Consider the following 15,492-nt stretch of genomic DNA (forward strand, 5'->3'; position numbering starts at 1 on the left):
CAGAGGGGTCTCGCAGGACGACAGCAGTTCAGGGTGCCAAACCGTCAGCAGGTCACCAGCGGTTCCTCGACTCAGCTTCTTGTTGCAGGATACTTGGCTCCTTATCCCTTGTTCGGTGTGAACTCAGGAGATCGACTTGGTAGTGGTGTTTCAGCCTCCTCTTATCCAAAGTTCCCTTCGCACCAAAAACGGAGAGGACCCAATGGGAGATCTGCTAACAAACACTCACACCATACGTGGACCTATCACGGACCATGGTGGTCCCAGGCATTCAGGACACTCCAGACTCTCTGGCACCCAGGATGTGTATTGGGAACAGACATCCCAGCCCACATCCTGGAGGCACACACAAGGCATGCAGAAGCCAGCGAAAGCTTTGGGATTTCGCGGGAAGGTGTATGAACAAATAAGGACCGACCCGGGTCGGCTCGACCTGGGGAAGGTGAAGGGGCAAGACGGTCAGCGGACAGGACAAAGAACCTCGTGGCATGGCCATTTTGGGAGCCATGCAACCTATTCGTGCCAAACGCGGTAAGCGCGGATAACTTGGAAAAAAAGGGTTCAAAACACAAGAGAAACGATAGCTGCCACCAGTCCTGTCTGTGACATACCTGCCCAGCTCATAATAAGTCCATCGAGAGTTTCTAGGGCCTTTGGAATGACTAGAGACCCAAGAGTGCGGCAATGTAAGTTACGGTGCACTCTTGTGTTATGTTGCAGAAAAGCTGCAACATGAGACAAGGATTAAGGGAAACGAAGTCTCCCAGTACTGACTGTATTAAGGGCAGGGCATGTCAGTTTCCCCATAAGAATTGAGCGAAGCCCAGACGAGTGCAGCGGAAGTCTGCGCTTCTCTGACAAAGTCTAGATCAGGGTGTAAAACAGCAGCAAAAAGTTTGGGGGTTGCCACATGGAGGGAAAAATTACATATAATATGAAATCTTTCCTAACAGCATGCAGAGAGGATTGTGAATATTGCCTTGAGTCACATCTAGAGAGGACTGTGAGCCTGTGCCACTTTAGGATAGAACTGTGAATATTAGCCTACATCGCATCCAGAGAGGATTGTGAATATTACCTAGAGTCACGCCGAGAGAGGACCCACAAAATGAGTTTGCGTCTCTTCATATAACATTGCTTATAACCAACCCTACTAAAACTTCACCCCTCTGCATATACCTCTCAAACTCTAAACACAACCATACCTCTTAAAGCACAGAAAACCACACTCACCTCACTACACTGCAACAACAAACAAAGCACACACAGCCTTACACAACATCACACGACGGATATCAACCGGATACCACACCAAAAAGCTCAGCAAACGGTGTTAACCGAACTGAAGCTGCTAACAGCACATCACATCTCCCTTGCTCTTTCTCCAAACTTTGTCCTACTAACATACCCCAACCAACCCCCTTATTTTCAGATCTGCCAGAGCGCCAGGGGACTACTCCGACGGCGATAGTGCGTGGTATAAATATCCTTTAACATGCATTGTTGTACCTGCAGCTCATTCTTTGTACGGATGGGATTATGCATTTCTGGCATGCCCTGACATTGTCACACAGGACATTGTCAGTTGCCGCAGGACTTCTTATGTGTAGTGTCAGAGGGCAGATCCTTCATGCACTGGGCTGTGGCAGGGAGTGCTTTTACTGGCATTACACAGGTGGACCTGCCACCCAGTCATTTCTATCCATCTACCTTGTGACCCACGTATGAGGTGTTTAAAGGTGTTTCTCCTTATCCAGAATAAGGGTCTGCTGCTCTTTGGAGGTCTCCATTTATACAGTAGATAATTCTCCTGAGCTAATTCCTCTGGCAAAATGAGTACTGTTGAATTCCCCCCCCCCATTTTCAGTTCCCTTTAATTTGGCAAAACAGTAAAAGTGGCAGTAATTCTGTTACCGCCCCTTTTTGCCCTTAGCGCTGAAGGGGTGTGGCCAACTATCTCTTCCGCTTTCCATGTGTTTATATTTAGGGCTCTGGCATGGGTTTATATTTAGGGCTCTGGCATGTGTTTATATTTAGGGCTCTGGCATGGGTTTATATTCAGGGCTCGGCATGGGTTTATATTTAGGGCTCTGGCATGTGTTTATGTTTAGGGCTCTGGCATGTGTTTATGTTTAGGGCTCTGGCATGTGTTTATATTTAGGGCTCTGGCATGGGTTTATATTTAGAGCTCTGGCATGTGTTTATGTTTAGGTCTCTGGCATGGCTTTATGTTTAGGGCTCTGGCATGTGTTTATGTTTAGGGCTCTGGCATGTTTTTATGTTTAGGGCTCTCATGGGTTTATACTTAGGGCTCTGGCATGGGTTTATGTTTAGGGCTCTGGCATGGATTTATACTTAGGGCTCTGGCATGGGTTTATATTTAGGGCTCTGGCATGCGTTTATATTTAGGGCTCTGGCATGTGTTTTTGTTTAGGGCTCTGGCATGTGTTTATATTTAGGGCTCTGGCATGGGTTTATATTTAGGGCTCTGGCATGGGTTTATGTTTAGGGCTCTGGAATGTGTTTATATTTAGAGCTCTGGCATGGGTTTATATTAAGGACTCTGGCATGTGTTTATGTTTAGGGCTCTGGCATGGGTTTATGTTTAGGGCTCTGGCATGTGTTTATGTTTAGGGCTCTGGCATGGGTTTATGTTTAGGGCTCTGGAATGTGTTTATATTTAGGGCTCTGGCATGTGTTTATGTTTAGGGCTCTGGCATGTGTTTATGTTTAGGGCTCTGGCATGGGTTTATGTTTAGTGCTCTAGCATGGGTTTATGTTTAGGGCTCTGGCATGGGTTTATGTTTAGGGCTCTGGCATGTCTTCCTTTTGTTAATGAACCATACTGTCATCCCTCTCTTAGCTTCATTATTATCTGAAGAAGGTGCATTTCAGGAACACTGCTGGTGAGGAGGTGTTCTTTGACGAGAACGGCGACTCCATGACCGGGTTCGACATTCTTAACTGGGAGTATTCTGGAGACTTGACCCACAGAGCAGTTCCTGTTGGGCGCTTTAATCCACTGGCACCTGCAGAAGAGCAACTGTCCATCAACAAAATCCAAATCTCATGGAACAGCGCATTCAAAGAGGTTTGCTAAAGGAGATATTGTATGTATCAGTAGAGTAATAAGCATTATTGAAGTAATTGATTCTATTTGATGTGTGTGTTGCATAGCAATGAAGCATGGAATTCATTAAATGCATGTGTGCAGGAGCGCTAGATGGTATGCATGCAACGAATAGACAGCCAATCAGTGATAAGTGACATTAAAGTAATGGAAGGGGTGCACAGTGCAGACAGAATTAAAGTTGTGCAGTGCCCTGAGGTGTGGAATACAGGCAATGGATACGGTGCACCACTGTGAAGTATGGGATGCATGGAGTAGATGTGGTGCACACAGAGTGATAGAAGGAATGCATACTATGAAACTACAGTGCAGCAGGAAAGGACAGGATGCACAGCATGGATATAGGGCACAGCAGTGAGAGATGGAATCCAAACAATACATGTGTAGATTAACAGTAAAGCATGTAATGCATCAGATTAATGCTGCATGCATCAATGTGGGATGCATGCATGCAATGAATATGGTGAATAGTGGGAGGTGGTGGACTTCATGCAATGAATACTGTGAACAGTGGGGGCAGGTGGACTGCATGCAATGAATACTGTGAACAGTGGGGCCAGGTGGACAGTATGCAATGAATACTGTGAACAATGGTGGCCAGGTGGACAGCATGCAATGAATACTGTGAACAGTGACGGCCAGGTGGACTGCATGCAATGAATACTGTGAACAGTGGGGCCAGGTGGACAGTATGCAATGAATACTGTGAACAATGGGGGAAGATGGACTGCCTGAAATGATTACTGTGAACAGTGGGGGCAGGTGGACTGCATGCAATGAATACTGTGAACAGTTGTGGCCAGGTGACTGCATGCAATGGATACGGTGAACAGTGGGGGAAGGTGGACTGCCTGAAATGAATACTGTGAACAATGGGGCAGGTGGACTGCGTGCAATGAATACGGTGAACTGTGGGGGGCCAGGTGGACTGCATGCAATGAATACTGTGAACAGTGGGGGGCAGGCGGACTGCGTGCAATGAATACTGTGAACAGTGGGGGCAGGTGGACCGCATGCAATGAATACTGTGAACAGTGGAGGGCAGGTGGACTGCATGCAATGAGTACGGTGAACAGTGGGGTCCAGGTGGACTGCATGCAATGAATACTGTGAACAGAGGGGGCAGGTGGACTGCATGCAATGAATACTGTGAACAGTGGGGGCAGGTGGACCGCATGCAATGAATACTGTGAACAGTGGAGGGCAGGTGGACTGCATGCAATGAGTACGGTGAACAGTGGGGTCCAGGTGGACTGCATGCAGTGAATACGGTGAACAGTGGGGGCCAGGTGGACCGCATGCAATGGATAAAGTGAACAGTGGGGGCAGGTGGACTGCATGCAATGAATACGGTGGACGGTGGGGGCCAGGTGGAATGCATACAATGGATACGGTGAACAGTGGGTGCAGGTGGACTGCATGCAATGGATACGGTGAACAGTGTGGGCAGGTGGACAGCATGCAGTGAACATTGGGGGCCAGGTGGACTGCATGCAATGAATAGTGTGAACAGTGGGGCAGGTGGACTGCATGCAATGAATACTGTGAACAGTGGGGGCAAGTGGACTGCATGCAATGAATACGGTGAACAGTGGGGGCCAGGTGGCCTGTATGCTGTGAATACGGTAAACCGTTGGGGCCAGCTGGACTGCATGCAGTGAATATGGTCAACAGTGGGGGCAGGTGTACTACATTCAATGAGTAATGTGAACAATGGGGGCGGGTGGACTGCATGCAGTGAATACTGTGAACAGTGGGGGCAGGTGGACTGCATGCAGTGAATATGTTGAACAGTGGGGGCAGGGTGACTGTATGCAATGAATACTGTGAACAATGGCGGCAGGTGGACTACATGCAGTGAATACAGTGAACAGTGGGGGCAGGTGGACTGCATGCAATGAATACTGTGAACAGTGGGGGCAGGTGGACTGCATGCAGAGTATACCAGATTGGTTGAATGTATTTGTTTACTGGGGTAAATCAGTGATGGGTGGATTGCATGCAATGCATGGGATTTACGGTAGAGCTGAAGGGAACACGTAATTGATGTGTGGCAGAGCAGTGAAGTTTGTTATCATTCAACATTTAAGGGTAGAACACTGAAGCATGGCATGCAAGTGTGGTACCCTTTCTCATTAGGATATATGGGGCTCAGATGCAGTCGTGCTTAAAGGAGTGAGTACAGGCGTACTGTCTCTCACTTTCCCAGCATCACCATGCCTGGATGTGCTTCCATGTAGCCAGCATATATGATGTATTTTTCAATAATAACTCTGTCTCGGGAGGATAGCTCAGGGGCAACGTGCTTGGCTTGGAAGCAAGACGACACGGAGCAACACAGTTCGATCCCCGGGTCCGTGCTTAGAAACCTCTGGGTATGAAGCGGGTTATCAATAACCAATCATATCATGTCATATACTATGGAAAGGAAAATGTATACTAGTGTTAGGAAAGATTTCTCTTTACTGCACATTTTCTTTATGGAATCCCCAAAACATTTATTTTTGAATCTGACCTATACTTTTCACAGTGCAGTGAAGCATTAAGCTTCACTACACTGGCTTTTGCCCATATGTTATTCGGTTACCTTCGGTTACTTCAGTACTGGGAAACATTGTTACCCTTAGTCGTGTTACTGTGTTACTACCTTTGGTTACTTTTGTATCACTTGTGGAAACTTTTTATCATTGTACAATGCAGCTTACACTGCAGTACAATGGGGTACATTTTTGTTTTGCCCTAGACTAACACTCAGAGGATTTTTGGTTAGTCTAGGTATGATCAAAGGATAATCTGGTGGATGCAGTGACTTTTTCCCACTTTGTGGGGATTTTTGTTTTAGCTTTACCGTGTTTACTGTGTTTGGCTACTAACTGTGGCTACTGGTCAAACTTGACCATGCCACAAGATTTTTGCCTTTTCCTTTTGCCATCTTCCTTCTTCCTTATAAGGACTTCCAGTGCCGGGGAAAGCAGGAGCTTCTGGCAGGCTACTGGAGGGCTGTGTTTGTTTGCTGGCAGGATGTGGGCTCGGCCTGTCTAACCCCATCCACAAACTGGTTTCAGTGTGTCTGAGTGATATGCGTGAAAGTTCCCATCAGTGGTCCTGATTGGACCACTGCTGCGGTGTGTGTGTGTTTGCTAGTCCTGCTATTGGCTAGTGAGGGCAACAGCTCTTACCTGGCTATTAGGCGAAGAGGACCCCTGCACCCATTCTTCAGAGATCCTGGAGAAAACTGAAGGAGCCAAGTAGCCTGTCCAGCTGTGAGACCCGTGAATAAACCTGAGACCAGACTGAAGGAGGCCTGGCAACCACCATGTCTTGCTCTTGATCTTTAGCAGTCCTGCGAAGGAGCTGCAACCCTTAGAGTGGAGAGACCATGCATCCCCGATGTCTGCTCGGTACCCTGCCAAAGGAAGCCTTCTGAAGTGCCCTGTAACTGTGCTTTGACTGACCAGCTTTGGTTTTGGGCTACCCTGCTGCCAGCATCACTGTACTGAGTTTCGCCCTGAAACCTGGTGGGTCCTTAGCTGACCCTATTAGACTACATCCTGCGAAACTCCAGCATCCTAGCATTGAGGAGGGAAAGTCCGACCACGGCTGCTGAGTCCTTTTGCGTCACCATGCTGCAGTGACTACTGTATGAAATAGCCTACCCAACCCGAGTCCAGTCCTGAGACAGGTGCTGCATTGAGTTTTTCTGCATTCTTCAATCGAGAGTCCTTGCAACAGTAAAAGACACCAACCGGAAATCAGCTCGAGCCTGAAACCCCTGTGAATCGAGGACTGCGACTTTTGGTGGAGAAAGCAATAACAGACACTCTTCCTTTGTTCTATCAAATCTGGGGACGAATCGGAGTATGGTGGTAAGTTGCAGAGTTTTTAACCTACCCCTATACTCCCATTATAAGTCAATGGCTTATAATAAATCTTATTTATAACAATATTGGCTTTGCCATTGCTTGTCTGCACAAGGCATCTGACTGTTGGGGCTACTTTTGGGCATTAGTCTAGCTTGAACCCTAACTCTAAGTACCCTTCACTGGATCCCAGAGACCCTACCTGCATTTTTACTGCTGCCTAACTTCTGTGGAACTGTCACCTGAACTATTGGGCAAATGGTCCCTGAAAAACTTAGGGCTGGACAATTTTAGTTAGGGATCATCTCTGTGGACCATGTGTGCATAATACTTTTCTAACCTATCCTTTGCAGGAGTTTCTGATGTGTAGTATGCCCTATAACAAAGTTAATGTACATATGTATTTAGTTTGATAGTGTTGTGTGGTAAGTCTAACTGCTAGTGGTCATTTTTCTATAGTGTGTTTTAGCCATAATTAAATAACTGTACTTTTATACATCCTCTCTAAGTGTTATCTGTGACTCCCATTGTGTGACCTCACTGTGGATCCGTTACAAGCTCACCACCTCTGAAGAACTTAGCCTAGACCACCTGTCACTGCTACCTAAACTGGTTTGGCTACAGCTTCCCAGAGTTATTCCTGTCACAATATAGGTTGGCCTTCTATACATCTGTCCCCCCAGGCCAGAGTATAGAAAATCAGTCCTAACAACTACCAACTGGGGGGAGGGGAGGGAGGACCACCTGGCCATTGGCGTCTTCTGCTTATTTTTCAGCTCCCAGGTTCATCTTCTCCCTTCTATCCTCCCACCATCCGTCTTCCCCCTACTTCGCCCCTCCCGCCACGCCTGCATGGAATCCCAAAACCCTCCCTCACCTGACGTGTTTGTTCTTGCGCATCTCCATCCACACTTCCTTCCCGATGGTTGCCATAGAAATAGAAAAGGGACCTGGTCCCTTTACTTTTCTAAATGTCAGCCATCTTTGCTCATTTTACATACCATGATTAGCATCCCTGTAGCCCCTGGAAACTAATATCGCTAATCCTTGTATTTGGGTGAATCATGCCATTAATCCACCTGAGCCCTCTCTTCACTTGCAGTGGTCGGCCATTCCTGGCAGTATCTAGCCCTGAGAGTCTCGTAAAACAAAAGAGGTGATGGCTGGAAGGTTTAGAATGAATCTTAACCTCTGGTATTGCTCTGGGCAACCCTCCAGCCCATCGTTCTTTGCCTGCCAAGTCATTACATAATGGGAAAGACCATATGCAATTCAGGCTTGGTCCTACCCCAAAAGAGGCAGTCCAGCCCAAACTGCTTGGTCACATCCCTTCTGCACAAGACCACAAGCATCGCCGAGAGTCTGACCTTTAAGGACAACACACCAAGATAAAATGTCATTAACTTGCAGCATCGAATGGTTGTACATGATATGTGTTGTATGTGCAATACGTGTCGTACTTCTGGCGCATGCATGTATTTCTATATACTGTTTTTTAGCACACCGCAGCCTTGTAGTATGTCTCCCAGCTGTCAGTATGAATACTCACTGCAACCAGTTGGAACCTTTTCAGCTGCCCCATTATTTTTTTTCAAAAAATACGATTGCACCATGCAGTTAAAATGCAACCATGAGATGCCACGCATACAACAGCACAAAGGACAAGCTATTGTGCACTGCAATACAAAATGCACTCTCGAATAAAATGACATCACTCCAACTCAAAATAGCCAAAAAAAAGGCCTCATTGCTCCCATCAGAGCAGCAACCGTCCCAATATATGGGGAACAATATAACACCACCATTCAGTTTCAAAAAGATCTCTATCCTCGAGACAAAGAAAATCATACCTAAAACCATCGAACTGTAAGGGCGACAGCTGCCCTGCTCAAATCATAAAGGACGCAGCCAGAGACCTGGCCCCGTTCATCGCTAAACTTATCAACGCCTCATTCAAAACTAATACAGTGCCTAACAATCTAAAAGAATCCTTAGTCCTCCCCCTGCTCAAAAAACAAACACTAGACCCACATATCCCTACCAACTATAGACCCCGTACCACTGCCCCCTTTCTACTTAAAATTATTGACAGAGTAGCATACATTCAAATTCAGAACAATCTGGCTTCCGCCCTCTTCATGGCACTGAAACAGCCTGCTAGACCTTAAGACCCAAATTGACAAGTTGAAGGACAATGGGAAAACAGCTATGCTACTTCTCCTGGACCTCTCTGCAGCCTTCGACCTAGTGGACCATGGAGTCTTTAATGCAACCAGCTTAAGTCGGTGGCCCATTTCTCAGGGGAGGCCATAGCCTGGGTCCAATCCTTCCTGGCCAACTGTACAATGAAAGTATTCTCCCCTTCAGCCTCCGCTGACCAAATTCAAATATCAGGCGGAGTACCACAAGGATCCTGTGTTTCACCCACTATGTATAACATTTTTACTAAGCCGTTGTTTGATATGTTGGACAGACTGGATGTTACCTACACAAATTATGCAGATGACACCCAGATACTTATTCCCCTTTCAGGTAACTTCACTGATGACACAGCCTTAGTAAACAGGATATACCTCCTCATTCAGACATGGATGGCATCCCACGGCCTCTGCCTGAATGACGAGAAAACTGAGATACTGATCCTAGGCACTGAAACTAACATTAAAAAACGTAGTCCTAGCTACACCTCCTTTAATATTGACAACAACCTCATTAAGGTGATGCCAGCTGTCAAGACTCTAGGCTTCTATCTTGACTCGACACTCACATTCAAGAAACAAGTAAATTCACTTGCATCTACCACAGCCTATACCTGCAAGCTCATCCGAGCCTGCAGACCATTCCTCTCTACTACAAGTTGCATCACCTTAGCCAATACCCTTGTAATGTCTAGACTAGATTATTGCAATGCTATGTACTTAGGTACCAACAAATATGTTACGGACAAAATTCAAAGACTACAAAATAATGCCCTAAGAGCAGCATTGAATATCCCCTTCAGAGAACACATTTCTAACTCTCGAAGAGAGGTCCACTGGTTAAAAATAGCTGACAGGTTCCTCTTGAAAACAGTCTCACTTACCTCCAAATGCCTGAACAATCTAGCACCGCCATACCTTGCCGAAAGGATTAAACAGGAGAACCACCACCCGCCCGATGAGAGCCGCCATCGCCCATACCTTAGTGATCCCTAGATTTAAACGAGCAACAGCTGGTGGCACCAGTTTCCCAGTCAAAGCTGCTCAATCTTGGAACGTGCTCCCAGCTGACCTAAGAATGGAACAACCGTACCCTAAATTTAGACGCAGTGTACTTAAATGGTTACAAGCAAATGACCTATAACTTGCTATGCCTGTACTATGCACCACTACTATCACTGCATCTTTCTGCCTTAACTGTACCTTTTTGATTGCAACATGTACAATACTATATACCAGTCAGCACTTCACCACTCCACTGTAACCAGAAGTGGCAGATTTTTATACTATCTGTATGTATATGCTCTTATGTGATACACTCTGTAAGCAAGCTTTAAGTTATCGTGTCCTACTGCGCCCAGCTACCTAAGGGTTTGGCGTGCAATACTAAATAAACAAACAAACAAACAATCAAATACTAGGCACCAGAATTAGAGAATTCCAAAAGAATTACCACCTCACTTGGAATGAGGCCCAGACCCTGGAGCTGGGGAAAGGAAGACTCTAAGGGCTAAGGAAAGAAGAGCATGGAGGGATGGGAGGAGAGTGAGGCAGCGGCCCGTGGGAATTGGACCCAGTGGGCTGAGAAGAAAATGTGCAATGGGTGTCGGCAGGCGAAAGAGCCAGAGAGCTGGAAATAGCTGTGAAAAGAAGTGGGCAAGAAAAGCAAGGAGATATAGGAAAGAGCTAAGGAGTTGTTGAAAGAGGTGGAGGAGGGAACAAGCATCCAGAAGAAAAAGAAGGTGGTCGAAGGAAGTGAATAGGAGAATTAGAGGATTTGAAGGAGGAGGGAATAGAGAGAAGTGTGTACAAGGAATGGATGGGATAGTGTTAGGTATGTTTGTTTATTAATTTGATAATGCGCGCCAAGCCCTTGGGCAGCTGGGCGCAGCAATACAAGAATTCTCGAAGCTTAGTTACAGTGCCTGTCAAAATATAGTGCATACATGTGAATACAGAAGTGAATTACAATACAGGATACAGTACAGTTATGGTTGCAGCAATGAATAGGAGGATGGGTACGTCACAGGATTTTAGACAGTCGTTATTAAGGAGTGAAGAGATTATGGATCGTTGAGTGGAGCCATTTGAGAGCATTGATTCTGAATCTAGCGTATGGTAAAGGGCGTCTGAGGTCAATAGGGAGTGTGTTCCATGCTTGAGCAGCTTTAACTGGGAAGCTGGTTCATCCAGCCGTGGTGAGTTTGAATCTAGGGATGACAAGCAGGAAGGTGTTGACAGATCTCAGGGGTCGGGAGGTGAGTTTCCTAGTGATTCTTTCCGAGAGGTAGGGAGGTGCTAGAGTGTTGAGACATTTGGAGGTGAGGGATATAGTTTTAAGGAGTATTCTGTCCTTTATTTTTAGCCAGTGGGCTTCCTTCCTAAATTTAGAGATGTGCTCTCTGTGAGGGATGTTCAGAGCTGCTCTTAGAACGTTGTTTTGCAACTTTTGAAGTTTGTCCGTAACATACCTGCCTACAGGGTGTTGCAGTAGTCTAATCTAGACATAATGAGAGCATTGGCCAGGGTAAGGCAGCTAGCATTAGACAAGAATGGTCTGGCAGCTCGGATTAATTTGCTGGTATAGGCAGTGGAGGAGGAGAGAGAGTTAACTTGTTTTTTGAGGTTGAGCGAGGAGTCCAGGTAAAATCCTAGGGTTTTTACCTCTGGCATAACTTTTATAATGTTATTATCGATGTTAAAAGATGTGTAGTTAGGGGTTAGTTTTTTTAAGTGAGAGTCAGATCCGAGGAGTAAGATCTCGGTTTTATCGTTGTTCAGGCAGAGGCCATGGGATGCCATCCATGCCTAAATGAGAATAAATATTTTGTTCACCAAAGCCAGGTCCTCTTCGTAGTTGCCTGAAAGGGGTATGAGGATCTCGGCGTCGTCAACATAATTAGTGTAGGTGACACCCAGTCTGTCCAACTTGTTGAATAGTGGCTTAGTGAAGATGTTATACATGGTGGGTGAGACAAATGATCCCTGTGGGACTCCACATGTTATTTGAATGGGATCGGCACAAGAGGAGGTAGAGAAAACTCTCATAGTCCGGTTTGATTGAACCCAAGCGATGGTTTTGAAGCTAAATGGTGGAATAGTATTATTTGGGTGTCTCACATAGCTGCCCTTCATTATGTTTTTGCAATTACCACAACTTAGGCATGCATAGGTGCCTGTTTCTTTCTTTGTTAGAGTTCGTTGACTGTCCAATCTGGCCCTTTCAGCTTTCACTAATTGGTCCCTGAAGTTCCGTCCTCTCTTGTACGCAATTATGGGTGGTTCAGGAAAAAGTCTTTTTAGTTGAGGGTCTAGTTCAATAATTCTCCAATTTTTCTTAATCACACGTGTTATGTGATGACTTTGGGCTGAGTATCTTAATGCGTACAAGAATGGAATTTCCTTCGGTTTGTTTTTAGCAATTAGTAAGTTGTTTCTGTCCAACATCTGTGTTTTTTCCTCTGCTTTCTTAATTATAGATTCTGGATATCCTCTTTTTTTGTATTTTTCGGTCATCCAGGCATTTTCCTCTTTGAGTGTTTCTGTGAATGATATAATCCTTTTGTGTCGGAGAAATTGGCTGTATGGTAAGTTGGTTTTCAGGTGTTCCGGGTGATGGCTTTGAAAATGGAGAGTGTTATTGACATCTGTAGGTTTGTGATATATATTTGTGATGATCCCTTCTGGTTGAATCTCCAATTCTACATCCAAGAAGTGTAGTTTGGGTATCCCCACTTACATTGTGAATTTTATCCTAGCATGAGCTGAGTTGATGTATTGTAGGAATTCATCCAGTTCTGATCGTTCCCCTCTCCATATTACGAAAACATCATCAATTAACCTTTTCCAAGTTATTAGTTTGTCTGTCCATTTGGTGGGTATCAGAATCCAATTTTTTTTCTAAGTGGAACATAAATAGGTTGGCATATGCAGGGGCCATTGAAGACCCCATGGAGGTTCCTGATGCTTGTAGGTAGTATTGGGTTATGTATCTGAAATAATTATTCATGGTTATGATCTTACTCAACTCTAAAATAAAGATTTTGTTTGCTTCACATTCGCTTTGTAGTAATGCCCATTCCAAAGCCTCCAATCCATCTTGGTGTGGTATGGAGGTATATAGACTTTGTACGTCAAAGGAGACTAGCAGATCGTCTTTGTTGATATTTGTCAGGGTGTTTAGATGATTCAGGAAATCAGTGGTATCTTCCAGATATGTGGATGTTGTCTGTACCAGTGGTTGTAGAGCCTTATCTACATATACTGCTAAAGGGTTGAAGATACTGTCGGTACCCGCCACTATAGGTGAACTAGGCATTCCAATGCGCTTCCTGTTTACTTTTGCGCAGTTTAGTGGGGGCAATGGTGTCTAATGCCTTGGTCATGGCGTGGTTGAATGTGTCCACTAGGATGTCTGGGTTAGTATTATTTTCCAGGTTGTTGATGGTGGGGAGGAGGAGGGGGATGAGTTTTTCAGCAGAGATGTCTTTTTTACTTCTGGTAGGTAAGGAGGGTATCATGTTAATAGTTTTGGGGGTGAGGAGATCAAGTGAGGCCGTGAAGTTAATTAGGTAGTTGTCAGTCCAGGGTTGGGGGATAATGTCAGTAATGGTAATGTTACAGTTAAGTTCAGATACCCAGTCGAGGGTTCTGCCCTTGATGTGAGTAGGTGAAAGGACTTTTTTGGGTGAGCCCATGGTCGTTGAGTAGGGCTGTTATTGGGTGGGCATGCTTGTTGTCTGGGTCGTTGCAGCCGATGTTAAAGTCGCCCATCAGTAGGATTTGGGAGTGATTTTTTGTATTGTTCGTTATAAGGCTGGTGAGGTCCTCTTCGAAGGTTCCTAGTGGTCCTGGGGCCGATAAATCAGGTGGATACTCAGCGTGCGGTTATTGGATAGCTGCAGTTTGGCTGTGAGTATTTCACAGGATAAGCAGGGAGGCAAGTTAGTCAGTCAGGTAGTAGGAAGACTTTACATTGGGGGAACGGTTGATTATCAGGAATGAGGAAGAGAAGATTGTAGTCCATAAAACGTCAAGAGGCACACCTAAGAGGGTCATAGGAATGAGCTTGTGACAAGGTGGCGATGATGGGCAGCAGAAACTAGAAACAAAGTGCAAGAGAGAAGACAACCTAGTGTAAAATCTAATAGGGTCGGCTTCCAGAGCCCAGCATGTACTTGTTGCACAAGGAACAACTGATACAGTCAGAGGCATATGCTAAGCGTACGTTTAGAGGAGAGAGAGAGAGAGAGAGAGTGCGTGAGAGAGGGAGTATGAGAATAAAAGTGAGAGGAACAGAGAGCAGAACTGGAAAAATAAAGTTACTCACCATAGTGACCAATGTACCCCTACTACTCCATAGTAGCCTTTCCTCCATACTTGTGGATATTCCGTCCTTCTTGACGGGACGGAGTACATTTTATAGCATCAAAAAAGATTGTCCTTTTTTATTTTTACATGGGTCAGCGAAGGTGGCTTTAGAACCGCCTTCCTGAGCCCCACCCAGCGCATTGTGCTTCCGTCCTTTTCTATCGCCAAGGTCAGTAGACATATTAGTAATATGAGGGAACATTTTAGAGGGGACGGCAGGAGGGAGTATGGAGGAAAGGGGACTATGTATTAGGAGTATGTTAGTCACTACAGTGAGTAACTTTGTTTTACACCTACGTCCCGCCCCCTTTCCTCCATACGTGTGGGAGATTCACAAGCACTATTGTATAAAACTGTGTGGATGGAAAATATGTATTAACTGTGTGGATGGAAAAACTCCCTTACTTAAAGAGGCTTCTAAGAACAGCCTGACCGAACTGAGCATCCGCTTGTGAACTAAGGCTGAGGCAATAGTGTTTACAAAACAGTGAGGGAGAGAGCAAAGTGGCCGCCTAAGCAATAGTTTCCCAAGGAACGTGTTTTGAAAAGCTACTGCAGCAGCTTTGCCCCGCACCAAGAGTGTTTGGATGCCCTCGGGGAACTGCTGTCCCCTGAACTGTGTAAGAGTCTGAAATGCAGGAGGTTATACAGCGGCAAATGGAGGCTTAGAGGCCTATGTTCCTTTCAGATTTCCGAACGTTACAAACGGATGAGGTTCAGAAATCTTTAGTCCTTTCCAGATAGAAGTTGATAGCCCTCCTAACATCAAGTTTGTGAAGGACCCGTTTAGCGTCTGATGCCAGAACTGGAAAAAACACTGGTAAAGAAAAAGACTGATCAATATGAAAGTCTGAAGCAATCTTCGGTAGAAAGGAAGAGTGTATGCAGAGCACTACCTTGTCCTTATGGACCGCCAGAAAAGGTTGTTCAGTCC

General features: G+C 45.5%; 1 protein-coding gene across 1 annotated transcript in view; it reads left to right on the plus strand.

Moving 5' to 3' along the window:
• The window catches only part of LOC138452773 (vomeronasal type-2 receptor 26-like), a gene marked incomplete at its 5' end in the record, with an annotated part of 597,987 nt that overhangs the window by 278,983 nt on the left and 303,512 nt on the right, over window positions 1–15,492 (plus strand). Inside the window, one exon of the mRNA XM_069605115.1 lies at window positions 2,864–3,091. Coding sequence (XP_069461216.1) covers window positions 2,864–3,091 — 228 coding nt within the window. The remainder of the gene's footprint in view (window positions 1–2,863; window positions 3,092–15,492) is intronic.

Source organism: Ambystoma mexicanum, chromosome 4p (genome assembly GCF_040938575.1).
Source record: "Ambystoma mexicanum isolate Mex_15411 chromosome 4p, UKY_AmexF1_1, whole genome shotgun sequence".
Classification (NCBI taxonomy): Eukaryota; Metazoa; Chordata; class Amphibia; order Caudata; family Ambystomatidae; genus Ambystoma; species Ambystoma mexicanum.